General features: G+C 57.8%; 3 protein-coding genes across 3 annotated transcripts; 2 read left to right on the top strand and 1 right to left on the bottom strand.

Moving 5' to 3' along the window:
- Positions 1 to 383: 383 nt before the first annotated feature.
- KVR01_007687 (uncharacterized protein) lies at positions 384 to 717 on the top strand (the record flags this gene model as incomplete). The annotated part of the gene is made up of 2 exons (XM_044781488.1): positions 384 to 512; positions 625 to 717. 2 exons carry the CDS (start codon positions 384 to 386, stop codon positions 715 to 717), a joined length of 222 nt encoding a protein of 73 aa, XP_044642665.1.
- Positions 718 to 1,289: 572 nt separating this feature from the next.
- Positions 1,290 to 7,455, bottom strand: KVR01_008049 (anaphase promoting complex subunit 1; the record flags this gene model as incomplete). Its single annotated transcript, XM_044789365.1, has 2 exons — positions 4,433 to 7,455; positions 1,290 to 4,381 (listed from the first exon to the last, which is right to left on the bottom strand). Exons 1-2 carry the CDS (start codon positions 7,281 to 7,283, stop codon positions 1,290 to 1,292), a joined length of 5,943 nt encoding a protein of 1,980 aa, XP_044643027.1. The 5' UTR covers positions 7,284 to 7,455.
- Positions 7,456 to 7,628: 173 nt separating this feature from the next.
- Positions 7,629 to 12,133, top strand: KVR01_008301 (uncharacterized protein). Its single transcript, XM_044793297.1, has 4 exons — positions 7,629 to 8,207; positions 8,271 to 9,271; positions 9,323 to 11,084; positions 11,158 to 12,133. The coding sequence occupies exons 1-4, from the start codon at positions 7,764 to 7,766 to the stop codon at positions 12,097 to 12,099; spliced, it is 4,149 nt and encodes a 1,382-aa protein (XP_044643279.1). The 5' UTR covers positions 7,629 to 7,763; the 3' UTR covers positions 12,100 to 12,133.
- Positions 12,134 to 12,732: the final 599 nt, after the last annotated feature.

Below are 12,732 nucleotides of genomic sequence, written 5' to 3'. Positions count from 1 at the left end.
TCACGCCACGGTGGGATGCTTCCGCAGGCCGTGGGCGCGCGACCTCACACCATGGGCGTGCCACCTGGCGGCACAAAGCAAACCACCTTCGAACCACGAGGTGAGAAATACCGGGACGAGAGCCTCGTTGGTGGCACGGGAATAGGAACTACGTAGAGTGATTGCAGTGTATATTAGGTCTAGGATATGCCGCTTGCCACCTCACTCTTGTCTCACCATCACACAACATTGGCTTTGAAAACACACAACTTTGAAGACATACTCACATACCATACGTTCTCAGACCATCCTATTGAGAAGCAAAACACACACACATCTCGAACACTTCACTACTGTGTTTCACACTTATTACTATCCACACACCACCAACCCAACCAACCAACATGCGTCCCACCCCACAAATGTTCCAACAAGCCGCCCGCTCGGCTCCCGGCTTCCTGCAGCGCCTGGCAAAGAGTCCCATGGCCCCACCCGTCGAGGTGCTGCCCATCCTGATCCTGCCAGTAGGCATGGTAAGCCTCCCCGTCTCGCCCCCCCTGCCCCCACACACACCCTCTCGCCTGGCCATCCGCCAAACAACCCTACCTAAGTACATACTGCTAACTCTCCCTCTCCCTTTCCCAGCTGTCCTTCGCCGCATACACCGGCTCCCGAGAATTCAAGTACGACAAGAACCTGAGGCTGAAGAGGACCAACGTCGCCGCCATGGAACACTAGAAAGTGCCTGCGGCCTGCATCAACAACAACAACACCAACAACATTCTGATTTGTGTGACGGCGGGGGGGGGGTCATTATTTCTTGGGACGGCGCATGATATACATACCCCTGCTTTCAGAGCTAGACGGAGTTGAACGGCCTTGTGGTTTCCTTTGTACATATTACTTAGCCGTGTCTGGCACATAGAGACCTAGTCCTCAAACACAATCAACTGATAAAAATTTCAACAACTATGCCGGGTGTCAATCCACACGCTACCAATTTGCCGATGGCAGATCGCTGCGTCGCTCTGTTGCACCAATGGTGCAGTGGCTTGTTCGTGACACCGGGACTCGTTGACGCCCGAGTAACTGTGGCCAGATACCCTCGAGGGCACGTACCATCGTAATGCACCATAATAAGCCGAGAGAGGTGACGTCGAGCAGTGAGCACCCAGAAACCAACGCCCTTCAACGTCTTGAACAATTTTTATTTTTTTTTGAAATTAAGTCTGCTGTATTCCCATCATCAATCATCCCCAAATGATACTAACCTACTCACCATCTATCTCACCCGCTCATGGCCCGGGCCCTCAGCCCCCCTCCTCACAAGCAGCAAGCCAAGCCTTCCCCTTCAACATCTCAACAACACTATCCCGAAGCCACCACCCACGCTCCTCAGCATCCCCACCACCACCCCCGCCCTCCTCCTCCTCCTCCTCTTTGTCCTTGCCCTTACCTTTCGCAGCATCCACCCCATCACCATCCCCACCCCTGGCCTCAGCCCACCCAAACAACAACCTAAGCCCCTCAAGCCCATCCCGGCTGAACCCATCCAGCGCGCCCTCGAGCGCCAGCCGCGCATCCACCTCCGTGACGGCCGCCTCCTCGCGCCCGCCCTCGCCCACGCCCCGCCGGTCAAGCACCATCGCCCGCTCGGCGTGCGTCAGGCCCGCCAGCGCGGGCCGGGAAAACACCCACTCGAGGGGGTCCCTGGCGTCGCTGCCCGCCGCGCCCGCGGGGGAAGACGTCTCGCGCCCCAGGGCCCGCAGCGTCGCCCCGAACACGCCCTCGCGCAGCGGCCGCTGCCGCAGGTGCAGGGTCTGGCTGTCGCGGAACGCCGCCGCCAGCTCGGGCTTGTGCTCAAAGTCGAGCTCGAGGTCCCAGTAGCCCTGGGCCGCGGCCTCGGTGCGGACGGACGAGATCTCCTCGAGGGGCGGGAGGAGGCACGGCGTGGTTCTGCGGAGGGTGACTGGTGGTTGCTCCTGCTTCAGTCTCGATATCCCCTGTCGGCCCTTTGCTCTTGTTTTGGACGGGGACGACTGGTTGGATGCCGGGGGTGCCGGGGTCCTCAGCTTGATCACGACTGGCACGCTGACGGGCTGGTTTGTGGCCATGTCCCTGGAGACCAGGCACCGTGAGTCCGCGGCGAAGACCCAGAAGTGTCTGAATGCCTGCAGGTGAGCCCTGTTGTCTTGGATGCCCGACGGGAACAGGGGGTAGAAGGCGATCAGCAGGGACGCGATGGCGAGGTTGCTGGTGCTGAAGGTGACGGTGCCGCTTCCCAGGAACAGCGCGCCGATGGCCAGGTGTGCGGCTAGATGACTCCCGTACGAGGTTTGCGGATCGTCTCGGCCGTGCAGGGAACGCAGCCTCCTGAAAACCTCGAGGTCCCCTGTGCCGGCCATGACGGAAGCGGCCGACAGCGCGACGACGTCCTGGCACATCTGGACATTGTTGCGCGCCAGCTCGGCATCATAGTTCTCGGCTTGCTGCTTCGCCAAGTCCCTGTACTTGTCCAGGTACTTAACCAGCAAGTCGCGGACTTGAGTGTTGCCCGAGCCAGCGAAGCGCAGACCCATCGAGAACAGAAGGCCCGCCAGTATGGAGTAGAAAGGCATATCTTTGCTGCGTAATGACCGTGGGCCTTGTAGCATGTGTCGCCATCGGTACTCCTTTGGCAGGCTGGACCTGATCCATTCCACCGTAGGCTTGACCTGACTCCACATAATCAGGTTCTTTGCCAAGGTGCGCAGGAGTAGGACGTCAGGGCGGACATAAGTGAACTGCAGGACCGAATCGGGCACGTCCACCTTGCGTGCCACAATGTGATCCTCTGACTTCATGAAGATCAGCGTAATGGCGACAACAGCACCGGGGGCCGAGCGGTCTAGCACGTTGACCAGTTCGACCTTCTTGCTTGTTGACGCCAACGTCAGCAGCTTCTCAGTCAAGCGCATGTCATGTAGCCCTCGAAGGTCAGTGCCTTTGCCCAGGTTAATTAGCCCAAGCGCGAAGCCCGCCGCAAGACGATATCCTTCATTGCGGAGTGGGTCTTCCTCATCTTCGTCAGCCTCATGCTCTATTTCTGACATCATGATCTCGCTCATGCGTCGATGTTGGCTCTGGCAGTACACCAGGCCAATACCCATAAGCCCTGCTGTCTGCGTGAGATGCGAAAGATTTAGTTCGGCTGCACCAGGTGGCAACAGACGCGTCACATGAACGGTCAAGACCCTGGTGATCAGGTTGTCCATGGTGCCCATGAAAGAAGCAGCTAAGCCCAGAAGTAAGCCGATGGAAGTCATCGTGTGCTTCGTGGTCAGGTACTTGAAGGCCACCCACTTGACCATGGACCTCAGGTGGCCATTCAAGCCAAGTGCGAGCAGGAATCCGGCATGTCGATTGCTAGGCTCGCCACCCGGCCTGTTGTATATAATCCAGTTGTTGTCGATCCCTTTGGCCTGTGGCGAGACCTGAAGTCCAGCGGCGGCGCCTTGGTGGAAAAAGGCCCAGTTGACCTTGTCCTCTACGAAGAGAGACTTGTTTGCGTTCACAAGGATGTTGGTTGGCTTCACCAGACAGGTGAGGTTGAAGCCCATAACTTCGTACTTCTCCGTCGGGAGCGGGAACCGCAATCCGAATTGCATCAGGCCGCGGCCTGCGGGGATGGCGAGGGTGCTGGTGGCCACAATAGTGACACGATCCTTTTGCTTCTCCAAATACTCCGACTCGCTCCATTTGGGATCAGCTAAGCACTGGATGGTCCTGTGATGTCTGGTGGATAACATGTTCTCCGCCTCAATGAGGCGTCGATCTTCTCTGAATAATGCATGGATTATTGCTTGGCGCTCTGCGGACTCGTTGGGCAAGTGGCCGTACCCGGCGGATCGATCGAGTGTCGCACATATTGCCTTGTAATCCCGAGTGGCATTGTGGGACGGAGCCGCCAAATTCGCTGCGAAGCTCTGCTGCGGGCGGTGTCGCTTGAGGACCGTGGCGATGTCGGTTCGGTGTACCAGCGCTAACAGCTCCTCTGGCCAGGTTGAAGGTGGTCTTGCTTGGCACATGGAAATGGCATCCTTCAGTGGTGTAAGCACCGCTTCGGGCAGCGTTTCGAGCACGTCAGCAGTGAAACCGCATCTATGCATCAACTCGACGACCTCAACGTGTGATGTTGAAGGAGAGAATGACGCGAGGAACTTTTTAAGCAAAAAGGTGCGTGGCATCACCGAAGACCACCGGCGGTGCGCATTCTCTGCGCTGACGTGCCGGAGTGTGACAGCACTGTAGACATCGGCGAGTGTCGGAAGCACGAAACCCTTATGGCCTGTAAGTTGCGATTGGATCCAGTCATAAACTCCAACTGGGCGGGGCGGACCTGGCAGGCCGAGGCTCGACAAATCTGTTGAACTATCAGCATATGCAAAGTTAATCCACAAGGCAGCGCAAATACCATGGTGATTGCTGGGACTGATGTCGACCTGCACACCCAACTCATGAAGAGCTACAAACTCATGCCACCCGAGCCAGCTGTAGATCTGACACAGAAGGACCCGTACATTTGCCCTGCCGAGTGAGGAGTACTCGGAGACCATAACATCGAGCTTTTGTTCCTCCAGTAGTAGGTGCAGCCCGTACGCAATACCCCACGCAGCCTTGGTACGGTCTTCGGGACGTTGGCTGGTGGCCGTCGGAAGGTAGCCGGCGGACCCAAAGGCAGCCTGGCCTGAAGGGGAGGACATGAAAAGCTTCGCAAGACGAATGTGTCTTGTCAGGAAGTCCTCATGGCCGGGGGATGGCTGCGTGGGCGTGAGGTCTGGAATCTCTGTCTCGAGCATCCATCGCCACGCGTGAGATTGCATCCACGGCGGGCAGGGTGAAGCATTAGGGGCAGTGAAATCGTTCATTTTCTCCCACGTGCCAGAGGTGGGATCCAGCGACCTCCCTCGACGATGCGTAGACCTCGAAGGTGAGACGCTCAGATCAGGGGCCAGTGACAAAAATATGCTTAGAATCTCGATGGCCATGCAAGACCATTCGGGGTCAGACGATTCGACGTTCTGTTCCTCGGTCCACTTTACAATTTGCCACCAGGTAGCTAGCAGCTTTTCCGAGAATTCCACTGGTAGCACGCTCTGGCATGTTCGAAGAACGTTGCGTACCTGGGGGCTCCTAGGCTGAAGCTGGATCTGGACGCGATGGGTGTTGCCACTGTGATCCTCGAGATCAACCACTCCGGATGTTCTAGAATGCCGGATCTTGGTGATGTCGCTGGCAGACAGCTTGGCACCAACGGAGCGCCGACATTTGACCTCCTTATTGGCATGTGTGCCGGCGTACTCCAGGCTTCCCAGGTTATCAGCGTACAACAGGGGAAGTGCAAGTGTCGACATGGCGCTCCATGGTGCTTGCAGACTCAACTCTCTCTGGCCGGCTGTGTTCTCGGACAGGATCAGGATCATAGCCTGATCTCCATCAAAGACCTTGCAGGAGTCAGCAACATTGTGAGCCCGTCTTAACACATCAGGCGTGATCTTGGATATCACACGGCCGCCATCCGCCCGTGCACCATCGTGCGTTGACGTGTCAGGCTTCTGCTGGTACTCGATTCGGAGCGGAAGGAGTTGGAGGCGCTTGTCCAGCTTGTCTTGTATACATATAAGCAAATCTCGGTTCCCATTTTCGTCAGTCGCAAAAGGCGGCCCATCGACAATGAACACTTTTGAATGGGCGCGAGCAGGCTGGTTTGACAGTGAGTAGCGCACATTAGAATTGTCCATGGCGACGCTGTGGACCTTGGTCAAAAGAATCTCTCGCGTGAGTCCGTCAAAGCTGTGATCATCAAGCCCCATATCATGGAAACCTCCCAGCTCATCTAGGAGATCGTCGGGTGTCGGGGCTTCTAGAAGATGGCCCAGGCCCATGCCCAGGTTGTTCATGCTAAGCGCTGTGCTTATGCTCAAGGGGCCTGGCCCTCCGCTCTGGCGGGCACGCGCCCCAGTCATGCGACGGCTCTCACCATGGGACGAAGGAATTGCCTGCTCAGCAAATGTGGTCCTTTCGTGGGAGGCCGAGAGGTCTGCCCTAGCTAGCAAGGAGCTGACCCTACGTGACTGGCGCCTTATCTTGTCTCCTTCGTTCTCCTCGCCAAGCGCCAGGGCGATGTCGTCTGACTTGGCTTTCTCCAGCCGCTCGCTCTTGCGATTTCTCCTGGCAGGCGGCTGTGCCTGGGCATTTAAGCTCTCCCGGAAGGAGGGCAGGATGGGTGTTGTGGCCCCGCTGCTAATCCTGGGCTGCATGGAGCTTCTCCTACGCCCTGGCTTTGCCTTTCCTCTCTTCTGGTGCTTTGTGAAGACATCCTCGTTTTTTATGTAGGCAACCTGCCAGATTGTATATAAGTTGAGGTCTCGGTTTGCCGTCACGGCGAGTGTCAAGTTTTCCCGGACTGTCTCGATATGCAAGATTTCCTCCGCCAAGTCGAGGAATGGTGATTTCGCAGAGCTACTGCGAAAGTTAGGAGGGCCTGACGACGGCGCATGGCTGACAACAAGACCCAGCTCCAGCAAGGGGTCGGTCAGACAGACAAGCCTCGGCCAGTGGGAGTCACTCGCCTCCAGCGGGGTCTCGAACATGTTCTCCATGGTGGCATTGAGATGAAGCGGCAGTGATTTTGGCTGGCCCAACCCTTCCACGGAGAAGGAATTAGCGGTGCTCTGATTCTGCTGGCGAGACGGCGAGATGTAGGAAGACACAAATGAATTTGGCGGGACTCTTGGAAACTTGAGGCTGACGGGGGCTAGGTTTTGGGTCCTGGGCTTGCGCTGGATGATGACGCCGACAGGGGCAGCGCAGGCAGACTCGACCTCAAATGGCATGTGTACGATATGGCTCGTGCCGGACAAGAAGTAGATATGGGCCTGTGTCTTGAGGAACACGACGAGCGCCTTGGCCAACTGGGGTTCGTCGCCCTCTGTGCTGCGGCGGCCGCCCCTCTTCCTTCCGGCCTGTGCCTTGTGACCCGCGTGGCCCATGCTCTTCTTGTTGGAGAAATTGCCATTATGGTCGGCATCGGTGGTAGGGAAGCGTGTAATCAGTGCCTGCAGGATGGGCTCGTCCTTCTCGATCTCGAGGTTGAAGCTCTTGCGGAACAGCCCTCCTCTCTTCCAGATGACACAATTGCCGACCGTCAGCAGCTCATCCTCGCCATCCTCGTCCGTGACAACCTCCCATGTGTGCTTTCCATCGACAGGCTGTCCTTCGATCCCCAAGGGCGGATGCAAGCCCAGAGACTTGACCGACGCCATCTTCTGGACGGGGCTCCATCGAGCTCCGGCTTAGGCTCGTCTGATCGGTGGCATCGACGGGTGAGGACGAGGGGGAATTTCGGACCCCTTGCTGTGTGTATTGCCTCTGGAGGGGAGCAGGAAATGGCTGTTTTGGGCGATGCCCTCTGTCGTCTTGGAGGGGTGCCGTCGGGGAAGTCGCGTCGTGACGCGGTTGCTGATAAGAAACGTCAAGCTCCCGATAACACGCCCCCTTTGTGCACTGCTTTGGTGGGGGTAAGTCTAGACCCACCCCTCCCCCAAGTGCCGGCCATCTGGGAGCTTGGAGCCGCCTCTGACGTCTCGGCAGGTCGAGCTGCAGCTGCACTGCACTGTACTGCACCAAGCTTGCCCCGGTCCAGTTATTCGAAGCTCCTGCGTTGTCCCTGCATGAGCTTCCTCCAACTCGGCCCTTCTTCCCACGTTGAGCGCCATGTTCAGGCCACCAGGCTCTGACCCAAGATGACGGACCCTGCGCCTGGTGCAGGCGATCATGACAGCCATCATGAATCTCAAGACATCGCCGCCGCCACCTCCTCGACTTCTGCCCCCACTGCCTCCAGTCCTGCAGCAGCCACAGCCGACCAGCCGAACCCTGGGCCAGTGGAGGAGGGCACCGGCGGTGCCGAGTCCCGGGAGACCACTGCTGGAGGTGACGGCGAGTCACAGGACGATGGGAGCGAGGAAGACGAGGACGGCGATGAGGAGGAGTCGAGCGAGAGCGAAGAGGACGACGATGGGGACGAGGAGGAGGAGGAGGACGACGACGACGACGACGAAGAGCCGCGCTTGAAGTATGCCAGGCTGACGCAGCATCTGAGTGGTGTCTACAAGAATGCAGACGCAACGAGCTCGTTCCTCGTGGCAGGGGACAAGATGGTCATAGGCACGCACAATGGCAACATCGTAGGTGCTCCACGTTCCATGGATTGCCCAGTCCTGCCTGGCTGACCCTACCCTCACCAACAGAATGTCATCCAACTGCCTGCCTTCCAATCCATTCGAGTCTACCACGCCCATTCTGCCTCCGTGACGAGCGTCTCACTCTCGCCGTACCCGCCGCCCATGAACCCCATCAAGCCAGAGGTTGCCTCTCGGGCCATAGCTGCAGCTGGAGGAGGCACCTCTTCCCGGCCGGAATCGAGACAGTCGGGACCCAGCCCTGCCGCCACAATGAGAAAGCCACGAGAACCCATGCCTGTGCCAAATGTGCCTTCCAACAACATCTTTATTGCCACATCCTCCATGGACGGCAATGTCTGCGTGCAGTCTCTCGTCGACGTCAAGGATGTGCAGCTGAGGAACTTTGCGCGGCCGGTTCAGTCTGTGGCCTTGTCACCCGACTTTAAGAACGATCGGACATACCTCTCTGGTGGGACTGCTGGTAGTCTCGTCCTCACCGTTGGGGCACCCCACGGCCGAAGCACCTCGACGACTGTTGGTACAGCGGCGGCCACGGCGTCTGGCTGGCTGGGGACTATGGGCTTGGGATCCAACACCGGCAAGGACACCATCCTGCACTCCGGAGAAGGTATCATCAGCACCATCAAATATTCTCTGTCGGGGAAATACGTCGTGTGGCTTAACGAGCACGGCATCAAGATCATGCGGTCAAGCTTGCACCTTGATAGTGATGATCATGAGGATGCTTGGAAGAGAATCGGCCATATTGACCGACCACAAACGGACGAGTGGGAAACCATGGCTGGGGTGTGGAAGGGGCGCGTGGAATGGATCGATGAAGCAGCAGTCCCCGACACCGACGGCGAGAAGGATCCGGACGAATTCGCTGCGCCTTCTCCCGCCGCTGAGAAGCTCAAGCTCCGTCTGAACAAGGAGAAGAAGAACGTAGAAAGGCTTCTGGTCGGATGGGGCGGTACCATCTGGATTATCCACGTCCACGCAGGTGGCGTTGGTGTCGGGAAGGATGCAGGACAAAAGACAATTGGTCGGGCAGAGATCGTGAAGATGTGAGTGCGCCCAGCTACGTATCCCCGGGTTTTCAGAGCTGACTTTCTCAGTCTTCGCATGGACTGTATCATATCCGGTATCTCTTTATACACGCAGAGCCTTCTGTTGGTTCTAGCGTATCCTCTAGCCGGCGAGGACGAGGACGATGACCACAAAAAAGGCAAGGCATCCGCCAAAGGCCACAAGGCTCAGAAAGAAGCGAGCTCTGGGGCCGGTGGGCCATCTGGAGGCGTGCGAAAGCGTCAGAACAATTCACCACCCGAGCTCAGACTGATCGATCTTGTCTCACAAGCCGAGATCGACAGGGATAGCTTGAGCATCAGCCGCTTCGAACGGCTAACATCGAACGACTACCATCTTGGTGTGCTGCCGCAACACACGGCATCTGCCATGGTTGCATCCAAGGGTTATCTTGAGGCTATGGCTGGTATCGGCGTGGACATGTGGAACGTCGCCATGATGCCTGGAAAGGCTCTCTTCAGCTCGGCGGCTAGCATTCGGAGCGGGCACAGCAACGACGGGGCATCCAGCGCCAGGGTAGCCACTGGCAGCACCGCCGGCAGCATTCGGCAGTTCGGTCAGCGGCAGGCCGTGCAGACTGTCCACCCCAGTCTCGCTAAGCCCGGCACCAAGATCTTCGTCCACAGTCCATATGACTGTATTCTGGCCTCGAAGCGAGATCTTGCTGACCATCTGGCGTGGATTTTGGAGCGACAGGAATACGAGCGGGCCTGGGAACTTGTCGATGAGAACCCGGAAATTGTCAGCGCGGCGGACGGTACTGCGGAACCGGGCTCGCCCCTGACACCCATTCGGTCGCATCCCACGCACAGCAGCGATGACTTCTACGACGACACCGCGTCTACACTTGGCGGACTGCCCTTGAACCTGCTGGCAGAGAAGGAAAAGCGCCGCATCGGAGAGCTCTGGCTCCAAAAACTTGTCGGCGCGAGCGAGTGGGAGAGGGCCGGCCAAGTCGCTGGCAAAGTCCTCACCTCATCTGAGGGCTGGGAGAAGTGGGTCTACATCTTCGCAGGCGCCAATAAGTTTGACGAGATCACCAACTTCATCCCCATCGAGCCGATGCGGCCGCCCATTCCCTCCACTATATACGAGGTCGTGCTGAACCACTACGTCCAGAACGACAAGCTGCGTTTCAAGGACCTGCTAGAGAGGTGGAACCCTGACCTGTTTGACGTCAACACTATCACCACGGCTCTTGAGAACCAACTCAAGTACCGTGATGTCAGACCGGACACGTACCAAGACGGGATCAGAGGAAGAGACTGGAGCATTGTCATGGGAAGCCTTGCAAAATTATGTGAAGCCGACGGACGCCATAGGGAGGCCCTCCGCTGCTACATTAAGCTGCAGGACGCCGATTCGGCCATGCGTCTCATCAAGGAAAGCCACCTGGCGGACGCTGTGGCAGATGATATCCCCAGCTTTGTGACCTTGCGCATCCCGCCGGGCAAAGAGGACAGCATGTCCATGGAGGAACTTGAGAATGCGACGAGTGAGGCCATCACACTCCTGGTCGATGAAGCTCAGCACGGACTCGTCCGGCCAGAGGTTGTTGTCTCACAGCTTCAAGAGAAGGAGCTGAACATCCACCTCTTCTTCTACCTCAGGGCGCTGTTCAAGGGCGAAGGCATCAGCGAGCACCTCGGGGAGAACCGCGATCGGCTGGTAATGGAAAGCCAGAGCTTAGTGGACGGGTTCGCAGACCTGGCCGTCCACCTGTTCGCCAAGTTCGACCAGTCCATTCTCATGAACTTCCTGAAATCTTCTACGTCTTACGCTTTCGAAAAGGTAAGTTCTCCACGCAGATAACATAACGCATCCAGTATATAACGCAAAGGATTTGCTGCTAACGCGATGATAGGCGGTGCAAGAATGTGAGGACCACAATTACATCCCTGAGCTGGTATACCTGTACTCCAAGACGGGGCAGATGAAGCGCGCTCTCTACCTGATAATAGACCGACTGCGCGACGTCTCCCGCGCCATCGCCTTCGCCAGGGAAGCCGACGACCCCGACCTCTGGGAAGACCTCCTCAAGTACAGCATGGACAAGCCGCGGTTCATCCGCGGCCTGCTGGAGGAGGTCGGCACAGCCATCAACCCCATCACCCTAGTCAGGCGGATCCCCGAGGGCCTGGAGATCGAGGGCCTGAGGGAAGGCCTCAAGCACATCATGAAGGAGCACGAGATACAGTACTCCATCAGCGAGGGCGTGGCGAGGGTGCTGAGGAGCGAGGTGGCCGCCGCACAGGCGACGCTGCGCAACGGGCAGAGGAAGGGGATCAAGTTCGAGGTCGTGGTCAAGCAGGACGACCACGTCGACGTGGAAGCAAAGGACGCCCCGTCCGACAAGGCCTCCTCGGTCCACTCCGGCACCACCAAACCCCCGGCGCCGGCGCCGCCCACTACGAACGGCAGCAGCACCAAAGCCGAGGACGACGACAGGCCCGCCACGGGGACGGCATCGCTCAAGAAGCCGGCCAAGAAGTGGGCGGCGGGCCACTGCGCCGCGCCGCAGTGCCTCGAGCCCTTCTCCCAGTGGGAGGACGAGACGCTCGTCGGCTTCGCGTGCGGCCACGTCTACCACCTCACCCACCTGCTCGAGGCGCTGCACCCGGGCGACGAGCGCCTGCACGACGTGGCGGACTTTGGGCACGACGGCTTTGGCGGCGGGGAGGGGGGCCACGGCGGCGGCGGCAGGCGGCGGACGATCGGGACAAAGGTCACGCACGCGCGGCTGTTGCGGGACCGGGTCCGTGGGGGGTGTCCTATTTGTCACCGGAGGCGGGGGGTGGTTGCCTGAGCGTGGGTGTGTGTGCGTGGCTCTCTTGCGTCTCCGGAGGGTTGTGGTGGGTGGGTGGGTGGTTTGACTTGTTGGTGCACTTGGGGCTTTCCGAATGACGACGACGTATTTATATAAACAGATACCATGAATATGCATCTTGATGTTCTGCGCGCTGCGGCCGATTCTGTGTTCCTCACTGACTTGATCTTTCACATTAATAGGAAAGTAAGTATGTATAGTTGTTAGCGTTCGGGCGGCCTTACTTACCGTGTATACTCCGCGTTTATACATTCTAAGGTACTAAAAATAGTACTAACAACAGGATAATACTATCATATGCTTTATCTATATTTTAGTAATGTTACTTGGTAATTCTTAAAAAGTCTTCCGTTTTCTTAGTTGTGCCTGTGACGGTACGGACTTATAACTGCTGAATCGCACGTCTGGGGAACTTGGAATTATGGTCTTTTGGCCAGGGCGTCTGTTACGTAGCAGTTGACAGATCCGTCTGAATACCTTAAACTGCAAATTCTTAGCAGTAATATCCGCGAGTTTGCTCGCGTTCCCTTCGGCGTTGTTCACGTCATCCGTGGTGTTTAGTATTCCACATCAAGATGGTGCCCCTTAGCCGTATCTGTGCGTCGCAAGGCT

The sequence above is a fragment of the Diaporthe batatas genome (genome assembly GCF_019321695.1).
Source record: "Diaporthe batatas strain CRI 302-4 chromosome Unknown Contig00009, whole genome shotgun sequence".
Lineage (NCBI taxonomy): Eukaryota > Fungi > Ascomycota > Sordariomycetes > Diaporthales > Diaporthaceae > Diaporthe > Diaporthe batatas.
The sequence above is the reverse complement of the archived record's forward strand: the minus strand, read 5'-3'. Positions and strand labels throughout refer to the sequence as shown.